Source organism: Balaenoptera acutorostrata, chromosome 16 (genome assembly GCF_949987535.1).
Source record: "Balaenoptera acutorostrata chromosome 16, mBalAcu1.1, whole genome shotgun sequence".
NCBI lineage: Eukaryota > Metazoa > Chordata > Mammalia > Artiodactyla > Balaenopteridae > Balaenoptera > Balaenoptera acutorostrata.
The window spans coordinates 9506584-9525569 of record NC_080079.1 but is presented as its reverse complement, the minus strand read 5'-3'; the positions used below and the strand labels follow the sequence as shown (position 1 = coordinate 9525569).

The 18986-nt window shown below is 51.1% G+C and overlaps 1 protein-coding gene and 1 long non-coding RNA gene across 2 annotated transcripts in view; both read left to right on the top strand.

Moving 5' to 3' along the window:
* The first annotated feature begins 804 nt into the window (after positions 1–804).
* The window catches only part of HTRA1 (HtrA serine peptidase 1), a 56979-nt gene continuing 38797 nt past the window's right edge, over positions 805–18986 (top strand). Inside the window, exon 1 of the mRNA XM_057530322.1 lies at positions 805–1384. Coding sequence (XP_057386305.1) covers positions 820–1384 — 565 coding nt within the window. The 5' untranslated portion in view covers positions 805–819. The remainder of the gene's footprint in view (positions 1385–18986) is intronic.
* Positions 4096–17446, top strand: LOC130704997 (uncharacterized). Its single transcript, XR_009005573.1, has 4 exons — positions 4096–4193; positions 13373–13508; positions 15038–15131; positions 15607–17446. It is a non-coding gene; the product is annotated as an uncharacterized LOC130704997 (long non-coding RNA).

The window sequence follows — 18986 nt, the reverse complement described above, 5'->3', positions numbered from 1 at the left end:
AAAGGCGAGCTCTTTTATTCAATAACAATGTTTTGAGAGAATCACGCATGTGGTGAAAAATTCAAACAGTACAACGCCCCTCTCCCACCCAAGACTCCCCCCACCCAGCGCGTTAGCAGCTTCTCGCTTCTCCTTCAGGAGCTATTCTGCGCATGTACAAGCACGCATCCTGCCCATAACAACTTTTTAAAAGAATCTGACTCGAACGATTATATTCTAATTACTTATGCAAAGTCTTTGCTTTTTTCACTTAACGGTGCATCTGGGCGCTGGCTTTCTGCCAGCCCCGCGGGCCCCGCCTTCTTCGTAGGGCTGCACAGGGTCTACGGTCCCGGTCGCGCGTGCCGAGCACGGGGGTCAGTTCCAGAGAGATGCTCATCCTCCTCCTCTAGAGCGCGTGACCGGGGCCGGCGGTGCCACCGCCCGGGGTCTGAGCAACGGCCCATCCCGCGGCCGGGGCGGGTCCCCAACTCGGCAATTTGCGGGAACTTTCCCGGGCGCTCGCGCGCCGGGCCACCGCAGGTTCCCCCGTGCAGAGCCTCTTTTTAGTTTTAAGGTCGCGAATCGCGGCGAGGGAAGCCGCGAGAGGCGGATACGTGGGAAGCGGAGACCGGGAAACGGGGCCCCGCGGGCCGGCGGGCCCACCCGCGAGCCGCCCCGCCCGCGCCCACGAGCCCCGCCGTGCCCCGGCGCGCCCGCCCTGCCCCCGCCGCGGGCGCTCCCCGGTCCAGCCGCCCGCCCGCCCTCCCGCCATCCGGCCGGCCCCCCTCCCGGGCGCAGTGCCCGTCCCCAAGGCGGCTCGTCACCGCCGCGAGGCCAATGGGCTGGGCCGCGCGGCCGCGCGCGCTCGCGCCCGCTGGCCCCGAGTCCCTCCCGCGCTCTCCCCGGCGCCGCTCTCCTGCCCTCGCCCAACCCGCCGCCGCCGCCGTCGGAGCCGCCATGCAGCCCCTGCGCGCCCCGTTCCTCCCGCCGCCGCCGCTGCTGCTGCTGCTGCTGCTCGCGGCGCCAGGCGCAGCCGGGTGTCCCGAGCGCTGCGAGCCCGCGCGCTGCGCTCCGCCGCCGGCACACTGCGAGGGCGGCCGCGTCCGCGACGCGTGCGGCTGCTGCGAGGTGTGCGGCGCGCCCGAGGGGGCCGAGTGCGGCCTGCAGGAGGGCCCGTGCGGCGAAGGGCTGCAGTGCGTGGTGCCGTTCGGCGTGCCCGCCTCGGCCACGGTGCGGCGGCGCGCGCAGGCCGGCCTCTGCGTGTGCGCCAGCAGCGAGCCGGTGTGCGGCAGCGACGCCACTACCTACGCCAACCTGTGCCGGCTGCGCGCCGCCAGCCGCCGCTCTGAGAGTCTGCACCGGCCGCCGGTCATCGTCCTGCAGCGCGGCGCCTGCGGCCAAGGTACCTGCGCTCCGGGGAGCTCCCCGCTCTCCGCCTCCCGGCCCCGACCTGCCCCCGCGGGACGGACGGGCCGGCAGAGGGGCAGCGAAGCTTGGCGGGGTATTCCGGGCGCCCACTGGCCGGGAGAGGCGGGCACCCGCCCCCGCGGTGGCAGCGTTGCGCGGGCTCCGTCGGAACCGAGCTTTGCGCCTAGCCCAGGGTCTGTTCCGCGCGCGGTGGGTCCTGGACGTGCCCTGTCCAGAAGCCCGGAGCCAGGGTGACGGGGCATCCCGCCCGCTGGCCGGCTGCTGGGTGCCCCGCGGGGAACCACACCGCGCCAGGGCCTGGGGGACAAACAAGACGGGAATGCGGGCATAAAGAGAGTTGAGAAGTTCGGGGCTGAAAAAGGTGCCTTGTGCTGCGTGAGTCTGAGGCTTTGGGACCACAGGGTCTAATTTCTGTGGCTTTCCCTTCTGTCTCTGCATCTGCCCCCCCCTCCCCTTTAAAATTAACCATGCATTCATTTTTATTTCGGATACTGTCGTTGAAAACATTGACTTTTTATTTGAAAGGGACGGTGTTGCCCGTCAGGCTCCCCAGTTTCCCCAGATGACCTCCCCGCCCCCCCCCACCCGCCGCCCTGGCCATGCACCAGTTTAGGCGGTGCAGCGGCGTTGCTGCCGCCTTGCTTCCCGTGTTTTGAGCCAACCCCACAAAAATGAAACTGGTTCTTTTTGAACAAGCTGAATGTGGTTTTGGATCACAAAAAATGCAGACGCACGGGTGAGGCGAGAGGGTTAGGGATGAGGAAAAAGTGTACCCCTCTCCCTCCTTAAGCATCTTTTCTCTATCAACAAGACCCATCCTGGCAGGGGAGGTGGTGGTGATGGGGCAAAGGGTGGAGCAATCGTCTAACTCTCTCGCGGGACCTTCCAGAGGGATGCTTCTCCTCTCCAGTCAGAGAGACCATGTGGAAAAACAATACCGAGTTCAGCTACGGCCAATCCAGCGGTGTGGGGATGGGCCAGCCCTGCTTGGCAGTACACTTGGTTGCAGCCACACGGTGCCTCTTCACCGCGGGCAGTGCGTGGAAAGGGAAAGAGGGGAGCCCAGCGCAAGGGGCTGCTCTAGGTTTTCTTTGTAGGAAAACGGTCCAGCACTAGGGCCTGGCACAGGTTGGCCGACACAGAGAGGAAGGTGCCAGAGCGCCGTAGGTGAAACGGGGACTGTGTATTCCGCCAGCACAGGAGCAGGGAGCCAGCCTCCGTGCTCAGGAAACAGCCTAATTAGAGGGTGGAGGAGAGATATTCCAGAGAGAAGTGAACCTGCAGAGTCTGAGATATGGTCATGACAACGCATGCGTATTGGGTGCCCACTCTGTGCCCCAGTCCGTGTGCCTGGTGTGTTACACGTGTGACTGCACTCGGCCTTCACAGCCTCGAGAGGAGGGAGCCTTTGCTGTCATTCCCATTTTACAGGTGGGGGAACGGAGGTTGAACTACTTGCCCAAGGCCACTCAGCTGGAATTTGAACCCGGACAGCCTTACTCAGAAGCAACCCAGTGTTTAACCCCAAGCCTGGGGAAGGGAGGTCAGGCTGGGTAAAGGAAGTTTGGGGAGGGCCCGAAGTGCAGCCCACGTGGAGTGCGGGGGTCAGGCTGAGCCAAGTCTTGTTTGGTGAATAGATTTGTGTGACTGGGGATGCTTGGGGTGGGGGGCATCAGGGGTGACCCAGCTGGTGGTGCAGAGCCCCAGGGCCAAAGTGTTCTCAGATGTTCTTGAGCCAGGGCAGCTCAAAACAGAAAAACCAAACAATAACCAAAAAAACCTGGGTAGGACGGAGCTAGCAGTAGAATGCAGAACACGCCAGGGCACAGAGTTCAGGCTAGTGCAGTAGTTTGGGTGTGAGGTGATGACTATACAAAAAGCACATTGTGTGTTTTTGTCAAAAACAAGCCAGCTGTCACCGTAGTCTCGCTGCGCGGGGTCCTGAGTAACTGGCAGTATTCAAGCACCGAATTTATTGCCAGCGAGGTGGAGTCACTGAGTAAGTTTCAGGTCATTAATAGTCACTGTGTGTGTGGAGGGAAACAGGTCCTCTCCCACTGGCTGTCAGGCCCGCAGCGGGCTCCCAGGAGAACCAGCGAGGGGACAGCCACGGAAGGATGAGCGTGGTGGCCCAGAAAGGAGAGAGAGACAGAGGGTGCAGAACTGTTCTCCTCTGTCCTTCTTTCTTTCTGCAAATATTTACTGAGCTCTACGGTGCATCCGGCACTGTGTGTGTGTGTGTGTGTGGTGTGTGTGTGTGTGTGTGTGTGTGTGTGTGTGTGTGTGTGTGTGTGTGTGTGTGTGTGTGTCTGCCTGGCACATACATAGGAGGCACCTGGCAGATGCGTGGGGGGATGTTGAATGAATAAATGAACGAAGGAAGAAACCAGAGGTGCTGGAGATACACGGCCACCCAGTCTTTCCTCAACAGAAGGTTTCACTTTTGCCGCCCTTCTCCCCCCCATCTAGCATTCCGCCCTTGACTTCCTGGAGGTACCTCTGAGGACAGGAGCCAGGGAGCCAAGACTTCATTCAGTCGAAGCCCCGCCCACAAGCAGGTCACCTGACGTCATTGTTAACTGCTGTGCATTGGCCGCCTGCTGCAGCTGTGAGGCTTGGCAGGAGCACTCTTTTAGCTGGAGTGCCCATGCGAGGCCTTTTGGAGGAGGCGCTGGAGGCCTGGAGTTGGAGCGAGCCGTGCGAGGACGTAGGGAAGGATCGGCTCCCCGATTCACGAGATCACGAGGAGGGTTTGTCTGGAGTGGAGAGCGAGGGCAAGGGAGGTAGGACAGGCTGCCGAGCAGCATTCGGGAGCCACAGTGGATCCTGGGATGGCGGAATGTGCCCCCATTCGAAAGAAAGCACTTTTATCTGTAAGCTGTTTCACAAAGACTTCAGAGAGGGTCTCTAATCATGGTTCTGGAAATGAAGGCAAATCATCTATTTCAGAAATCAGTGCTGCTGTCAGGGTTTGGATGGGAAAGTGTCCAGTTATACCAGAGATCAAAAGAGCCGTCGTCTTCCACCAGGGGCAGTTTGGATTAGCTTAAAGCAAAAACTCTATACTGGTCAGGGGATTACAGAAAAAGAAAGGAATTGCAATTACTAATAGTCTGATAATAAGGGCTGACATATACTTCGTGCTTATCCTGTGCCAGGCCTGTGTTAACCCATTTGATCCTCCTAGCAACCCTATAAGGGGCGTGCTGTAATCCTTCCCGGGTTACAGCTGGGAGACAGAGTCACAGAGCAGTACCTTGCCCAGGACTTGAACCCGTGCATCTGGTCCACAGCCCATTCATAAGCACTCTGTGCTGTTGACAGAGAAACCGAGATTATAAGCCAACCCCAGCTAAGCCGAAGTTAATAGCTGGAATAAACAGAGCTCCAGATGGCCATGGCCTTGAGATGAAACAGAAACAAAGGACACGTCACAGTTCTCGCTCCGCAGGCACAGGAGTCTGAGGACATGGTTGCCCCCAGTTGCCATCAAGGCAGCCCTTGCTGAAAAAAAAAGCAAAAAAGCAGAAGCGGCTGTAGCAGAGATGCGTCCAAACCAGAGCCCCAGGCCCCAAACTGCTCTTGGGCAGAGAAAGGCTCCTCCGGATTCCCAGACACTGCAAAAAACTAGCCAGGATGTGTAGCAGATCTCTGCCAAAAAAAGGACAGGAAGCCAGAAAAGAGGCCTGAAAAAGGCTCCTCAAGCATCAGAAGCCTAGTCCTTTTCTCCTCCTAATACACTCTCCAGGAAAGCTACCCGCCCCCCCCCCAAAAAAAACCCCAGCAGCCCCGAGCCCAGAGGTCTCCAAGCCCAGGAACTCCTCGTCCTGGTCTCACCCCAGGCCTGACGAGGGAGGGCTTCTGAAGGTGGAGGCCGGCCATGCATTCCTGGTGAAGAACCACCACTGGCTTAGATGTCTTTTGAATAGTTTATAAGGCTTTGCTCACTCTGGTTGGTTATCTTCTTTTGTTCTCAGTTGGTTTTGCTAAAGAGTTAAAATATTAAGGTTTCGTAAAATTAGTAAGCCAAGTGTATAGAAGCCAAGTGTCTGAGTAACTTCATTCCATCCAGAGGAGCTGTAAATAGATTGCATTAGCACTTAAAATAACTGCATTCAGTAAGTGATTATGGCGGGGACCATGAGCTAACTGTGGTCTGACGTCCGACAGCCTCAGGACTGCAGGGCTGGATTCTGAGTCCATTTGGAGTTGTGTGATCCTGGACGCCGTTCCGTGCCTTGGATTGAGAAATCAGACTTTTCCATGAGCTTATATTTCAAGTGAATAAATAGCTGTGGTGAGGCTTAATTTGAAGAAGAAATCAAGCTTGACAGTGGGTGAGGGTTCCTTGGAAGGCCAGCTGGGGTGGAGGGACTGACAGGCCGAGACTGCCTCTGACCCTGCCTGGGCTGTTACCTGACCAGGTGATCGGCCCCCGAACCCTCAGAGCCTCAACAGTGAGGGGATTGGACCAGGTGATCTCTGAGGGCTCTTCCAGCTGGAATGGTGTGTGATTCTTGGAAGAAAACTAGTCTCTGAAGAATTGTGGTAACCTCATCCTTGTTTTAAAGCCTGGGCTGGCTTCTTTAAGAGTTATTTCTTTTTCTTAAGTTTTTGATGGTTAAAGCTAGGGTTTGAGTTGAATGCCTGTGGCCCACTTGGGTCTGGTTGCCTCGTACTGCAGCTTTGTGCTAGCTGCTGTAAGTCCCCAGATGACCACTGTGGTGACATGCCCAGCCCCAGGAGGTGAGCTCCATTGAACCTAGTGGCCCTTGCTGTTTCCCAGGGGCTCCGAGGTTGGGCTGCATGTATCCTCTGGAGTGAGTTCCCTCCTGAGCCCTTTCTCCTTCCTTCCCCATCTTCTCTGCCGTTAACAAAAAGAGAGAAAATTAATGTCAGCAGAGAAAATGAGAAGTGTAGCCATCCCAAATGGCCCCCATTGAAGAGGCATGTCTGTTGCTGCTGGAAGGGCAGAGTTCAGCTTTTGGAATTAGTGACATGAGTTCTAAGTTAATTCAGAGCATTTATTGAGCACCTTCTACGTACTTAGAAGGTCCAGATAGAAGGAATCAGAGGTGAGAAAGGCTGAGTAGCCCATGATCTCAAGAAGTTCGTAGTAGGTTATATCACACCCGGCTTAAGGAGTCAGATCACCACTTTCTAAAGGGATGACTTCTCGTATGTGACTTAAACTCTCTAAGTTTCAGTTTCCTCATCAGTAAAATCATTATAAAAATAATGGTGCGTGCATACCTATGTCATAGGATTGTTGAAAGATGGAAACACCTCATTATATGAACTTAGTGCTTAGAACTGTGCCCAGTGCGTTACTAGAACTGGATTAGTGTAGCTATAATACTAATTATCATCATCATCATAATCATCATCATCATCGTCAAGGAGTCCGCTCAGTAGAGGAAGCACTGTAATGATGTCTCCCTGGGGATAAGGTGCGTGAGTGGGTTAAAGAAGGCGTCACAGAGAAGGACGGTGATGCGGGACCTGTGTCCTGGAGGCTGACTTGGGGTTTGCCAACAAATATGTTAGAAAAGCTTCTCTGGGCAGAGAGACTCAGACACCACGTTGCCTGTCATCACCCTCTGAAACCCCCAGTCGTTGTCTGTACCATCTGAGAAGTGTGTGACTTCTCTTGAATGAAGAGCTGCATGCCTGGAATGCCTGGGATTTTACAAATGTCATCTCATTAACCCTCCTTAGAGTATGTGATGTGCAGGAGAGAGCAGTGTATAGCAGCCCCAAGACTTTCTTGAATGATGCTTAGTTTGTTTTCCATGCTTTGGGAATTCCTCACAAGGAAAGATTTGTCACATCTTAAGGTAAAAAAAAATAAAAGTTTGGGAGCCCACGGATACCCTGTTATTTTCGATTCCTAGGACAAATTGTCAAGTCAGTGTGTTCTGTAAAAGCAGTCCTCCACAGTGTCACGTGACAGCAGCTGGTCCCTCACCAGGAGATAATCACGCTTCCTCGGGCACATGGTGGTTTCAGAGGGCGTATTGTTGTGGCTGGAATTTTTTGATAATTTTCAAATTTGAATAAGCCCTGTCTTAATGAGTCAGAGCCTTGTGCAATATTTTCAAACCTCAGGAAACATCTTTTTCATTAGTTGTGCAATCAAATCTCAAGGAGAAGACGGTAGGCCTGTCTGCCTGATAAACTGTTTTATTTTATTTTATTTTATTTTATTTTTTCTGAGAGTTTGGTGAGATTTGTGGTCGACTTCCCTTTCACATAGTCTCGGGCGAGATTTTACTAGATCATCCAACAGCTGAGTCATCTCACACCCCAGGACTAGGAGAGCTCTCTCTTTGCTGCCAGTATTCCAAGTGGCATCCCTGCTCGGTGGGGATGGATGGACACAGAGGGTTCTGCCAGTTGGGGTTGTCCAGGCCGATGGCTGCCAACTGGATACAGAGGAGGGAAGGCTCAACGTTCAGCAGTCACGTGTGCTTTTCTCTGGCAGAGAGTGAGCTAGCCTGGGGGAGTGGGGGACAAGGGCAGTGTTCTCCAGGACAGCCAGGTGGTAGGAAACATCAGTGGGCAGAACAATGACCAGAAGAGCTACCACCACTGGGTGCTTTCTGGGAGCTGGGCACTGTGCTCTTTGTGTTATGGGCCAAACTTGTGCTTCCCTCACCGCCACCCAGGGAGGGAGGGGCATCATTCCGTTCTCCAGCTGAGAAGAGATGAGGCTCCAAGAAGTGACTGATAATTGTCCAAGGCTACCCAGTAGAGGGAGGTAGAGCCAGGATTTGAACCCAAGTCTGCCTCACTCCCAGATTATTCTTGAGATGTCTTTGACTCAGGTGTTACCTAGAAGCCTGTTATTTAATCTCCAAATACTTGGGGGTTTTCCAGCTTGCCTTCTGTTATTGATTTCTAGTTCAGTTTCACTGTGGTCTAAGAACATGCTTTGTATGATTTCTCTTCTTCTTTTTTGGTCTTCTTTTAAATTTGTTAGGATGTGTTTTCTGGTCAAGGATGCGGTCTCTCTTGGTGAATGTTCCATGTGAACAGCAGAATCTTCTGCTGTTGTTGGGTGGAGTGTTTCATAAACATCAGTTAGGTCTAGTGGATTGATAAGGTCAACTATATCCTACTGATTTTCTGCCTGCTTGGTCTATCAGTTCCTGGAAGATGGGTGCTGATGTCTCTGGAGTCTATTCTGGAGCCCTGAACTGCTGTCTCCTTTATGGCCTCCTAGTTTTTGGAAACCTGGGTTCTGACCACACAGCCATCTCTGTGTCTCCACCACAGAGAGCGTGTACTCTTTACCAGGGAGCCTGTGGTCTGCACGCTGAGTTTTCAGGCTAAGTTTCTATTGAACATTTACTGGTCAAGAAATGGCCTGAGTTGGGATTTCTTAGGTCCTAGTTTGACATTTCTCCACCAATTTGACCTTTTTGGCTCCGGAAAATGTAGCCCAATGTGGTTCAGCCCTCGTTGGAAAAAACCCAGGAGGAGAAGTCTGATAATAGCACAGAAGGTATAGGAGGAAGGGCAAGAGTTTGAGACCATCTAGAAAGGCCCCATGCGCACTGATCCCTGAAAAATACAGCTGTGCCCTCACCTTCCACAACCCACCTCTAACCACATCAGCTCTCCATTTTCATGTTTTCTGGGATTTTGTGGACAAGGACACCTCCGTCCTTGCAGAGACGCTGTTGACTGGCCAAAGACACCAGTTGGCTGTGGACAGAATCCCAGCCCATAATATCTGAGTGTGGAAGGTTCTTGCAGGTCCCATAACCCAAGCCTTCACTTCAGAGAGAGACACCCAAAGGGAACACAACTCTCACAACATGCTTAGCTCATCGGGGCAGGAGGATGGTGGGCCAGTGTGGGCTCTATCCTGAGGCCCAAGGCAGAGCCCTTGAGCCCTTCCCTCCTCAGCTGTACTTTCCTGCTAAAGCAGGGGGTTATTTGGGAGAGACTGGGGTCTATGCACACGACTCCCATGAGGCAGAAACAGTGGGTGCTTTCACTTAGTCTCCCATTACAAAATGATGCTAAAGAAAACTCCTCCCCCACTCCCGCCAAAAATAATCTCCTTGGGTTGGAAGATGACCAAAAAGCTATCCATATAATGACTGACTGCTCCTCTCAAGAGTTCTAAGCACCTATTAATGCCCTTGAACCATAATTACAGTGCTCTTGCTAAAAAGAAAAAAATTAGTATAAATATAGTGGTGGACACACCAGATAAATCAGGGCTGAGATGCTTCAATGTCTTTTAAGCTGTGGTCTGATTTTCTTTGGGATGAATATACCAAGATTTTCCTCTCTCAGCATAAAGACTCTTTTTAATCTCTTTTCACCATACTGTTTAGACATCATGGGAAATGCATTTATACATTTGATGGCATACTGCACTATGCCAGTTTTTGAAAGTTATAAATATACTTTAATCACATCAAAAATAAAAGAAGAAAAAAGATTCAGGCTTCCACCTTTATTCCAGCAGCTTCATCACTTCTGTCCCGAGCATTACCACCATTCGGTTAACTAGCCCTTCTTTGTGTCCATTTGGGCCACGTTTGCCCCAAAACAAACATTTTTGTGTTCATGGTTATTTCTGAATCTAGGGTTATTCTTTTGGGATAGATACTAAGAAGTGCAATGACTGGATGGAAGGTTAAGTTTTTTTTATGGCCCTTGGTGTATGTTGCCAAATTATTTTCCAGGGGGTTGTACCCATATCCGTTGCCGTCAGCTCTAGAATTACCCACCTCCTAAGTCACTGACAGCTGGGGCAGAAGAAGCCAAGAAGAAATTCTCCCGAAAGAAATCCTTCAGGATAAATGGAATAGGATGGTAGCAATCCGGTCACTCTGCTCAGTCAGTAAATTACCTGGTCTGTCTTGAAATGACTTTTATTCCCAGATTGACTGCTTTTAGGAGATAAGCAATGCTTGGGGTAGGATGAGAACTTTTAAAGTTTGATTTTACCTGCGGATGGAGTTGTAATTACAGACTGTCTGACCTAAAAGGGTCAGGTCGTCAGGTCATCTGGTCCAACACTTGGGTTTTCACTGAGGGGCCAGGACCAGTGAGGGGATGTGAAAGCCCGAGGTCACAAGCCAGGTTGTGACAGAGACTCTGAGTTTCTGGACGCCCAGCCCACGGCTCTCTGCACTCAGCCTCCCGGATGCCAGCTCTGTCCAGGATGCAGGAGGAGGCCAGACTGTTTGTGCTTGTTTGGAAAAGGGAGCAATATGTTTATTCGATTGTTTGGTTACACATAGACCGAAATACAACTGGAGCGACATATATAAAATACAATTCTCTAGTAGCCACATTAAAGAAGTAAAAAGAAACAGTGACTTTTTTCTTCTTTTTTTTTAATGCTGTTCTATTGAGATATTATTCACATACCATAAAATTCACCCTTTTAAAGCGGATAGATCAGAGTTTTTATATACTTACAGAGTAGTGCAACTATCATGACTGTGTAATTCTAGAATACTTTCATCATTCCAAAAAGCAACCTGGTACCGGCTAGCCGTCACCCCATACTTCCTTTCTGCCCTAGGCAACCACTAATCTGCTTTCTGTCTCTATGGATTTCCCTATTCTGGACATTGGACATTTCATATAAATGGAATCATACATTTGTGGTCCTTTGTAACTGGCTTCTTTCACTGACCGTAATGTTTTCAAGGTTCATCCACGTTGCGTGTGTCCGTGCTTCATTCCGTTTTATGACCGAATAATATTCTGTTGTGTGAACGTAGTAAGGCCAGACTTTTATTTTATCTCCTCTTCCTGTTGCGGAAATCCTAATCCCAGCCCCAGAAGTCACCTTGAAAGTGACTAGACGGCTGAGGTGGCTCAGAAGAAACCGGAGCACAGGATGCAGGAAGCCAGCCTGGAAAATAAGAATATTCTATAAGGATGGGAATTACATACTGAAAGGAAAAGATCAGGAAATGCCCTTTTCAGATTTATTAGATCATACAATGTTTTTTTGGAGCTGGAAAGGATGTCGGAAATGGTCTAGTCTGCCCCTCGTCTTACTGATGAGGTAACTGAGGCCCAGAGAGGGGAAGTGGCTTGTCTTGGGTCTTAAGACCCACTATTCACTTCTCACTTGAGCCAAAGATTGCTTCTGACTTTTGTCTCAGTTCCCGGACGGCGGGTATCTCTCAGGAAGAACTGTCCCCTTCCCGGACGGAGGGTCTTGGTTTACCATCACATTGCCCCTTCTACTTTCCCAAGCCCCAGGCCCACCCTCCCCGACCAGGGGCTACAGGAGGGTGGCTGCTGACAGCTCAGGAGTGTGTCCCAGACCCTTAATAAATGGGCCCGTCACCTCCCAGCCCGCTGTTTGCGGCTGGAGACTTCGGGAGCCTGCACTGCCTTGGCCGCTTCAGACACAACAACCAGGAGGAGATGGAGCAGGAAGGGAACCCAGCTGAGAAATCTGGGAAGGTCAAGACTGAAGCCAGATGCTTATCAGGAGGAAAGTTAATAGTGTTTTTGTGAGCCGAGCAGTCAGCTGTTTCCCCAAAGATAATAATAGACACATCATTGGGGTGTTCAGGAGACTTCTGAAAAAAGAAATCGTGTGGTGGAACTGATTGGAAACTTTTTTTTCTAACTTTTTATTCTAACATCCAACAGGTCAGAAAAAAACTATTAAAGGCAACAATGCCCAGCAAACCCAAGCATTCACCATGAGTATGCAAGCGAGGACTTTTTTTTTTTTTTTTTTGCCAGTGAGACTGAAAAGCGGTTATCAATGACAGGCACCTTTTAACATAGACGCATTGTTCTGGAAAAGGCATCTTTTACCAGTAAAGCTGAAGCTGCAGAGAACTGGGCTGTGCTTATGAGTGACAGCCAGCTGGCCGGGTGCCCCCTGAAAGCTGTTCCTCCTCCAGAGAGGCTGTCGTAGACTTGTTTGGGTTGTCTTTCCCCTCCTTCACTTCACCTGCCCGAGTCTTTACCAGCATCATCGGCGGCAGCCTGGTCCCAGCCCCTGCAAACAGTCACTCGCTCAGGGCCCATGGATATGGGGGATGGGTTTGCAGTCTGAGGCCTGGCGTCAGGCGAGCTTTTCCCACTCTGAGCCGTCTGAGAGACTGCACCGGAAAGCCAGGGGCTGCCAGGCCTTGGAAGTGCCAGTGTGGGCTGGAAATTGAGGCCAGGCTCCGGGCTCCTCCCCCTCTTCCTCCTTTATTCATTAGGAGCAGAGAAATGGGTCACACGTAACTCTCCTGAATTTTACTTCTTTATTTCTCTGCAAAAGACAGAGAGTGTAGTGGTCCATCATCCAATTATGCATCTTTAGAAAAAAATAACAGTTGCTACCTGCGAATTCAGTTTCTTTTGACAAAAATAAGGCTGAGGGCCTTTGGCCATGGGAAGCTTGATTCCAAAGCTGTGTCTTTTTCTGCTTCGATCTGTCTCACTTAGATTTGCAGATGGTGGCCCTGATGATGTACAGGACTTTCAGGTGGATTTTAGACCTCAGTCGGCTGCCTTGGCCACGGCCAAGTGATGCCTCTCTTTCCTGAGGGTTTTCCCTGCAGGGTTCGGAGAAACCGAGCTGCACGGGCCCCTCTGCCCTGGAATCTGCAGCCGCAGCACCGATTAGAATGGGGGTCTGGTTTCCTGGAATGTGCAAGGTCTCGCTTCTGTTTCTGCTGTCTCCACGCTCCAGACCAGCGTTGGGCCAGACTCTGGGTTGGAGCCGTGGCTGACAAGTTTCCTTGGAATTTAATGGAGTGGGACAGACAGAATGCAGTCACTCAAACTGAAAGCATGGAGAAAATGAGTCTGGTAGGGCATCTCTGCTGCGGTCACTGAGTTATGCTTTTTTTTTTTTTTTCTCCCCCAGGCAACCGCTCTTGCAAAAAGGAGGCCCCATCCCCTTTGCACTTCATGCATCCTTAGCCATTAGGGACCTGTTTAAATTGGTTTCTCTCCTGACCCTCAGGGAGAAAGCAGTCAAAGTTAAGCAGAAGAGGAAGCGTTCTGTGTTTCTCTGCTGTCCCGGCTCCTTTAACTTCAGCCTGCCTGCTGCCCTGTGTCCCCCTCAGCTGGTCTGGCCTTCTCCTCCTGTGCCCCTCAAGGTAATTCTCGAATTCATCATGCAGCCTCACAAAGAGAGCCTTTCTTAGTGAAAAGGCATCCCCGTGCCTTCCCTGGATGTGGACCAGCCCCTCTCCCAGCTGCGCGGTGTCGGGTTACTTAACCGCCCGCTTCCTGGCACTGTCTCCGCGCGCTTACACACCTGGCACAGGTGTCTTACTCGGCCTGGGGTGCCTGTGCTTGGCCAGAGTTGTGGAGGCCACCTTCCAATCCTGCCATCAAAAGTCGTGGCAGTAGTGGGATTGCTGGGTCCTATGGTAGTTCTATTTTTAGTTTTTTAAGGAACCTCCATACTGTTCTCCATAGTGGCTGTATCAATTTACATTCCCACCAACAGGGCAAGAGGGTTCCCTTTTCTCCACACCCTCTCACTGGGCATATACCCTGAGAAAACCATAATCCAAAAAGAGTCATGTACCAAAATGTTCATTGCAGCTCTATTTACAATAGCCAGGACATGGAAGCAACCTAAGTGTCCATCAACAGATGAATGGATAAAGAAGATGTGGCACATATATACAATGGAATATTACTCAGCCGTAAAAAGAAATGAAATTGAGTTATTTGTAGTGAGGTGGATGGACCTAGAGTCTGTCATACAGAGTGAAGTAAGTCAGAAAGAGAAAAACAAATACTGTATGCTAACACATATATATGGAATCTAAGAAAAAAAAAAGAAAAAAAGGTCATGAAGAACCTGGGGCAAGACAGGAATAAAGACACAGACCTACTAGAGAATGGACTTGAGGATATGGGGAGGGGGAAGGGTAAGCTGGGACAAAATGAGAGAGTGGCATGGACATATATACACTACCAAACGTAAAATAGATAGCTAGTGGGAAGCAGCTGCATAGCACAGGGAGATCAGCTCGGTGCTCTGTGACCACCTAGAGGGGTGGGATAGGGAGGGTGGGAGGGAGGGAGACGCAAGAAGGAAGAGATATGGGAACATATGTATATGTATAACTGATTCACTTTGTTATAAAGCAGAAACTAACACACCATTGTAAAGCAATTATACTCCAATAAAGATGTTAAAAAAAAAAGTGTCAAATTTAGATAAATAAATAAAAGTCGTGGCAGGGCCCGCCAGTTCAGGGTAAAAGCTCAGTCTTCCAGCTTCTCTCTTTCCACGGTGCCAGCGGCTGGCCTCCCCACCCGCTGGCCTTGGCCTGCAGCCCTCTCATTCCCTCTGCTCTGTTTTATCCCCATCACAAGGAGGGGGACCTTTGGCTCAGGGCAGTGTGGTGCCCAACGCTCCCATCCCCCTACTCCCACACCCCAGCCTCACCAGGCTCCACCCCAGCCTCACCAGGCTCCTCTTGGCCTCTAGGTAAAGGTGCCGACAGTGAGTGGAACGGGACTGGTGAGAACAGACCCCTGGGCCCGTGCGGATGATGTGCGTGGCGTGTAATCATTTCCTCCTGGGGGGTCCCCTCTGGATTTGGGCCTGGATTTATTTACCAAGCAAGTAGCCTCTTTGTAGTTACTTTTAATCTCGCCATACTAGGGACAGAGAAATATTCAGATGTGACCCTGGGACCCTCTAAAGATGAAGAAGAGGACAGCCTCCAGCATATACCCCCATGGCAATGCATTCTGAGGTATCGCTGGTTTCTAGGCCTGAATCTAGGCTGGTCCTTGGAGGATGGGGTTCCAGAGACGGGACCTCACATGGGGAGCTCCTGCTCGGGGTGCTTTGGCTGTGGGAGGGTGGCTGATGACAGGCGAGGAGTGCATCCCAGACCCCTTACTCAACTGAGCCATTCCCAAAGGCTATTTTAAGTTTTCATGACACCCCACTGGAAGCCTGCTGTGTTTGCTCCTTTATTTACAGTTTCTGAGCCTGTGGGAGACTGGCTGGCTGTGAAAAGAGAAATTTCCCAAGGCTTTTGGGCAGGACTTTGAGTTCAGAGCAGTTGTGGGTCCAAGCTGGCATCTCAGGGGTCATTACTTCTTCTGGTCCTTCAGATGAAAATGCGAATATGTTTTCCATTGGCTTTCATTTCCAACCTCTGTACAATGCATATGTCCCCTTGCCTTGAAAAGAACGTTATTTCTTTTGTCACTTATGCCCAGGTCCACACATGGAAGGCAGAGAGAGCTGGCCTGGAAGTGTCAGGGGGACTGGGGCCGTGCGGGAGGGAGGCTGCCCTGACCAGCCTGCCACAGTCCTTTGGCAAGTAGACCCTGGACGAATCCAGCCATCACTTTGGCTGAGCTTCTTTCTTCCCATTCTGTCCTTTCCCCTGCATCTTGTCGACTGTCAGGATCGGGCTGTGCTACGATTAGTAGTCTTTAAAGTATGACTGTCTTTGCTGGCATTTAAAGTTGAAGAAATTAGGTGAAAAATCACAAGTGAGTTCTTCCCTTTCTCTGTGGAGCCGAGAGGGACCTTGGAAGCCACCCGATTGAGCCTCCGTATTTTAAAGAGGAGGAACCTTCGGCACGAGGGGCTTGCTGGGGTCGCATGGGTTGCCTCACGGAGTGTGAGCTGTACCGGGCATCTTAGATTACAGGAGGGGGGTGCCTGCCCCCTAGCAGGGGGGACGTTTCCTCGGCTCCTACAGACTGACTGCCTGTGGGCTCCTGGGCTCAGCCAGATTAAGGCAGCATCTCCATTAGGTCCTGAGCAAGTGTGACGCTTCTCAGTACTTCATGTGCACTTTGGGTTTTAAATCAGATGAGTTTGGAAAGCAGGCAGGGCCGGCTTCACGGGTGTGCCACCCCCTCAGGAGGAGCCCACCCCTGGCTTAATGCTCCGCTGTGACCAGCTTGGAATTCTTAATAATTTTGGAACAAGGGGCCTCCACGTTTTCCTTTTGCACTGGGCTCTGCAAATTATCTAACTGGTCCTAAATGTGGGACAGTGCCTTAAAATGCCAGTGATTTGATCAATCTGCTCCTGTAACTGATTTGAATTTTGAGAACATGCTGTTCCCGTTGAATAAAGGAGGATTTCTTTCTTTTCCCTCGAATATACTGTGTTTTGTTTTCCCAATTAGCCCTGCTTACCAGCTTTGTTGAGAATTTGGAGAGCGCGATTGTTCTTGCTGGAAGGGAAGGTTGCGTTGTTAATCCTGAATCCTGGCTCTGAGTCCTCAGGCCTGGAAGTGGGAAGTGTGTCCCCACAACTGCAGGAGCTGCGGGGGACTGGAGGCTGGGTGAAGGGCTGGGACCTGGAAGGGAGGCCACAGAGGCAGAGCAAAGAGTCCAGCTGGGGAGCCAGACAGATGTCTCCCGCCTCTGCCGCTCGCCAGCTCTGAAGCTTGGAGCATCGTGCTTGACTTCTCTGATCCTCTGTTTGTTTCCCTATCTCTGTAGACTGGAGGTAAGATCCTCCCTGCAGGTTTGCAGGAGTGGAGAGTGTGCATTAAGGAATCTTGGGAGATAGAGCTGGGGACTCAAAGCCACGTGATGGAGGGAGTTGTAGATGAGACAGGAGATGGGGATGTCCTTGGGGGTCCTGCGGTAAGTTCATGCACCCCAAGTGGCAATTACTCAGGGGAGACACCGAAAATGGGCCAGGCCTGCCCGAATTAGAATGTAGAAGTGGGATTCTTAGAAGTTTCAGAAGTGTGGGAGGAGACTTTTGGAGGTGTTGTGATGTACCGGGGAGGCTGAGCGCAGGGCTGAGAACTGGGAGGTGATAACCCAGCTCGTGGCCTCGAGACGAGCGTGGGGTTTAGTGCTTTTTGTGCTTTTCTCATTCAGGACTCCCAACTCCCAGAAGTCGTGGTATTATCTCCATGTTGCAGGAGGGGAGACTGAGGCTTGGACAGGGAGAGCCGCTGCCTGAAGCGACACAGCTGTGAGGGGCAGAGAGTCAGGACTGGAGGCCAGGTCTGCTCTGGAGTCACTCTGGCATTAACGAGGAGGCTTGCGACCTTACCCAGCCTTGCTGACCCTGCTAGGAATGTTCTGAGTCCAGCTTGCCCTTCCTGTCTCTCCCAGACACGCTGGGTTTGTGAACCTGAGCTGCTAAGCTGGGGTGGGAGAGGGTGGGCAGCTCTGCATGGAGAAGGGACAAGGGACCAAGGGATGGGGCCGAGGGACAGAGCGTCCAGATCCAATTCTAGGACAACTGTAGCCAGATGTGGAGCAGGGGCCACCCTGGAGGGCTGCCTTGGTCCTTCTACAGTGGAAGCAAACTTATGGTTACCAAAGGGGAAAGGTTGGGGGGAGGGATACATGAGGAGTTTGGGAGTAACGTATACACACTACTATGTATAAAATAGATAAACAACAAGGACCTACTGTATAGCCCAGGGAACTACACTCAATATTCGGTAATAACCTATAAGGGAAAAGGATCTGAAAAAGAACAGATGTATATAGATCTAGATGCAGATAGATATGTATAGATATGTATAACTGAATCACTTTGCTGTACACCTGAAACTAACACAACATTGTAAATCAACTATACTCCAATATAAAAACAATTAAAAATAAAAGTGTATCCATGGCATGCTGGCCATGGTGACTTTTCGGTCACTGAGAGTCCTGGCCGGCAGAGGCAGTGTGCCCTGTAGGTGTAGCTCAGGTGTCCTGCTGGCCTGGCTCGGGCATCCCCCTCTTTACACTGTGAGCCAGCCACGTGCTCTAGGGGGTCAGGGAGCCACGAGGGTGGGACCCAGGCCCGGTCCCTGGGCAAGATTTGGTACTCCCACCTACCCCTGGCAGGTCCAGTTTTATGGGATCTGAAACGTGGACAATTAGGGGCACCCTCTTAAGAAAAAGAATTCACAATTATGAATACAGCAGTAGGCATGAAAATGATTCCTTATTTAGATTGAGAAAACAAACTGCCACAAATTAAAATTTTTTAAAGTGGACAAATTCTACAAACTCCACAAAACCCAGAAAAATGTCATGATGTTGTTAGTAACTACCAGATCCACTTTCACCTTTAAAATCCTCCTCCCTGCCGCCCCCCTGTACTTTTTGGCTGTAGATTCTTTGATCGCCTTTTCGTGTGACATATTTTGTAATGTTTCCTCTGAAGAGAATAGAATTATTTCTTCTTATTATTGTCATTATTATTATTACTACTATTATTATTAGTCTAGTCTTTCCTCTGGCATATTTCTCCACTACCCACATACTTCCAGGCCAGATCACCATACTCCATACAACCTGTGGCCTGCAGTAGGGGCGCTGGCAGGGTGGCAGTAGCAGTGCCCCTGGAAACCGTTTCTGTCCCAGGGTAGATAACTAGAACCAGAAGTGACTTCAAAGCACGTAAATTAAACGCAAAGCAAAATGATCCCTCTAGTTTTACTTTCCTCTTAGCCACATCCCCAAATGCCCACAGCACTCCGACAGGACAGGAGATGTGTGACAGAGGGAAGGAGACAATGGTTTCAACCAACTGCAGTTTAAATATTTCACCTCTACAGATTTTCCAAAAGCGTTTGACAGCTGAATGCTTTGCTAGAGCCCTCGCAGGGCAAATG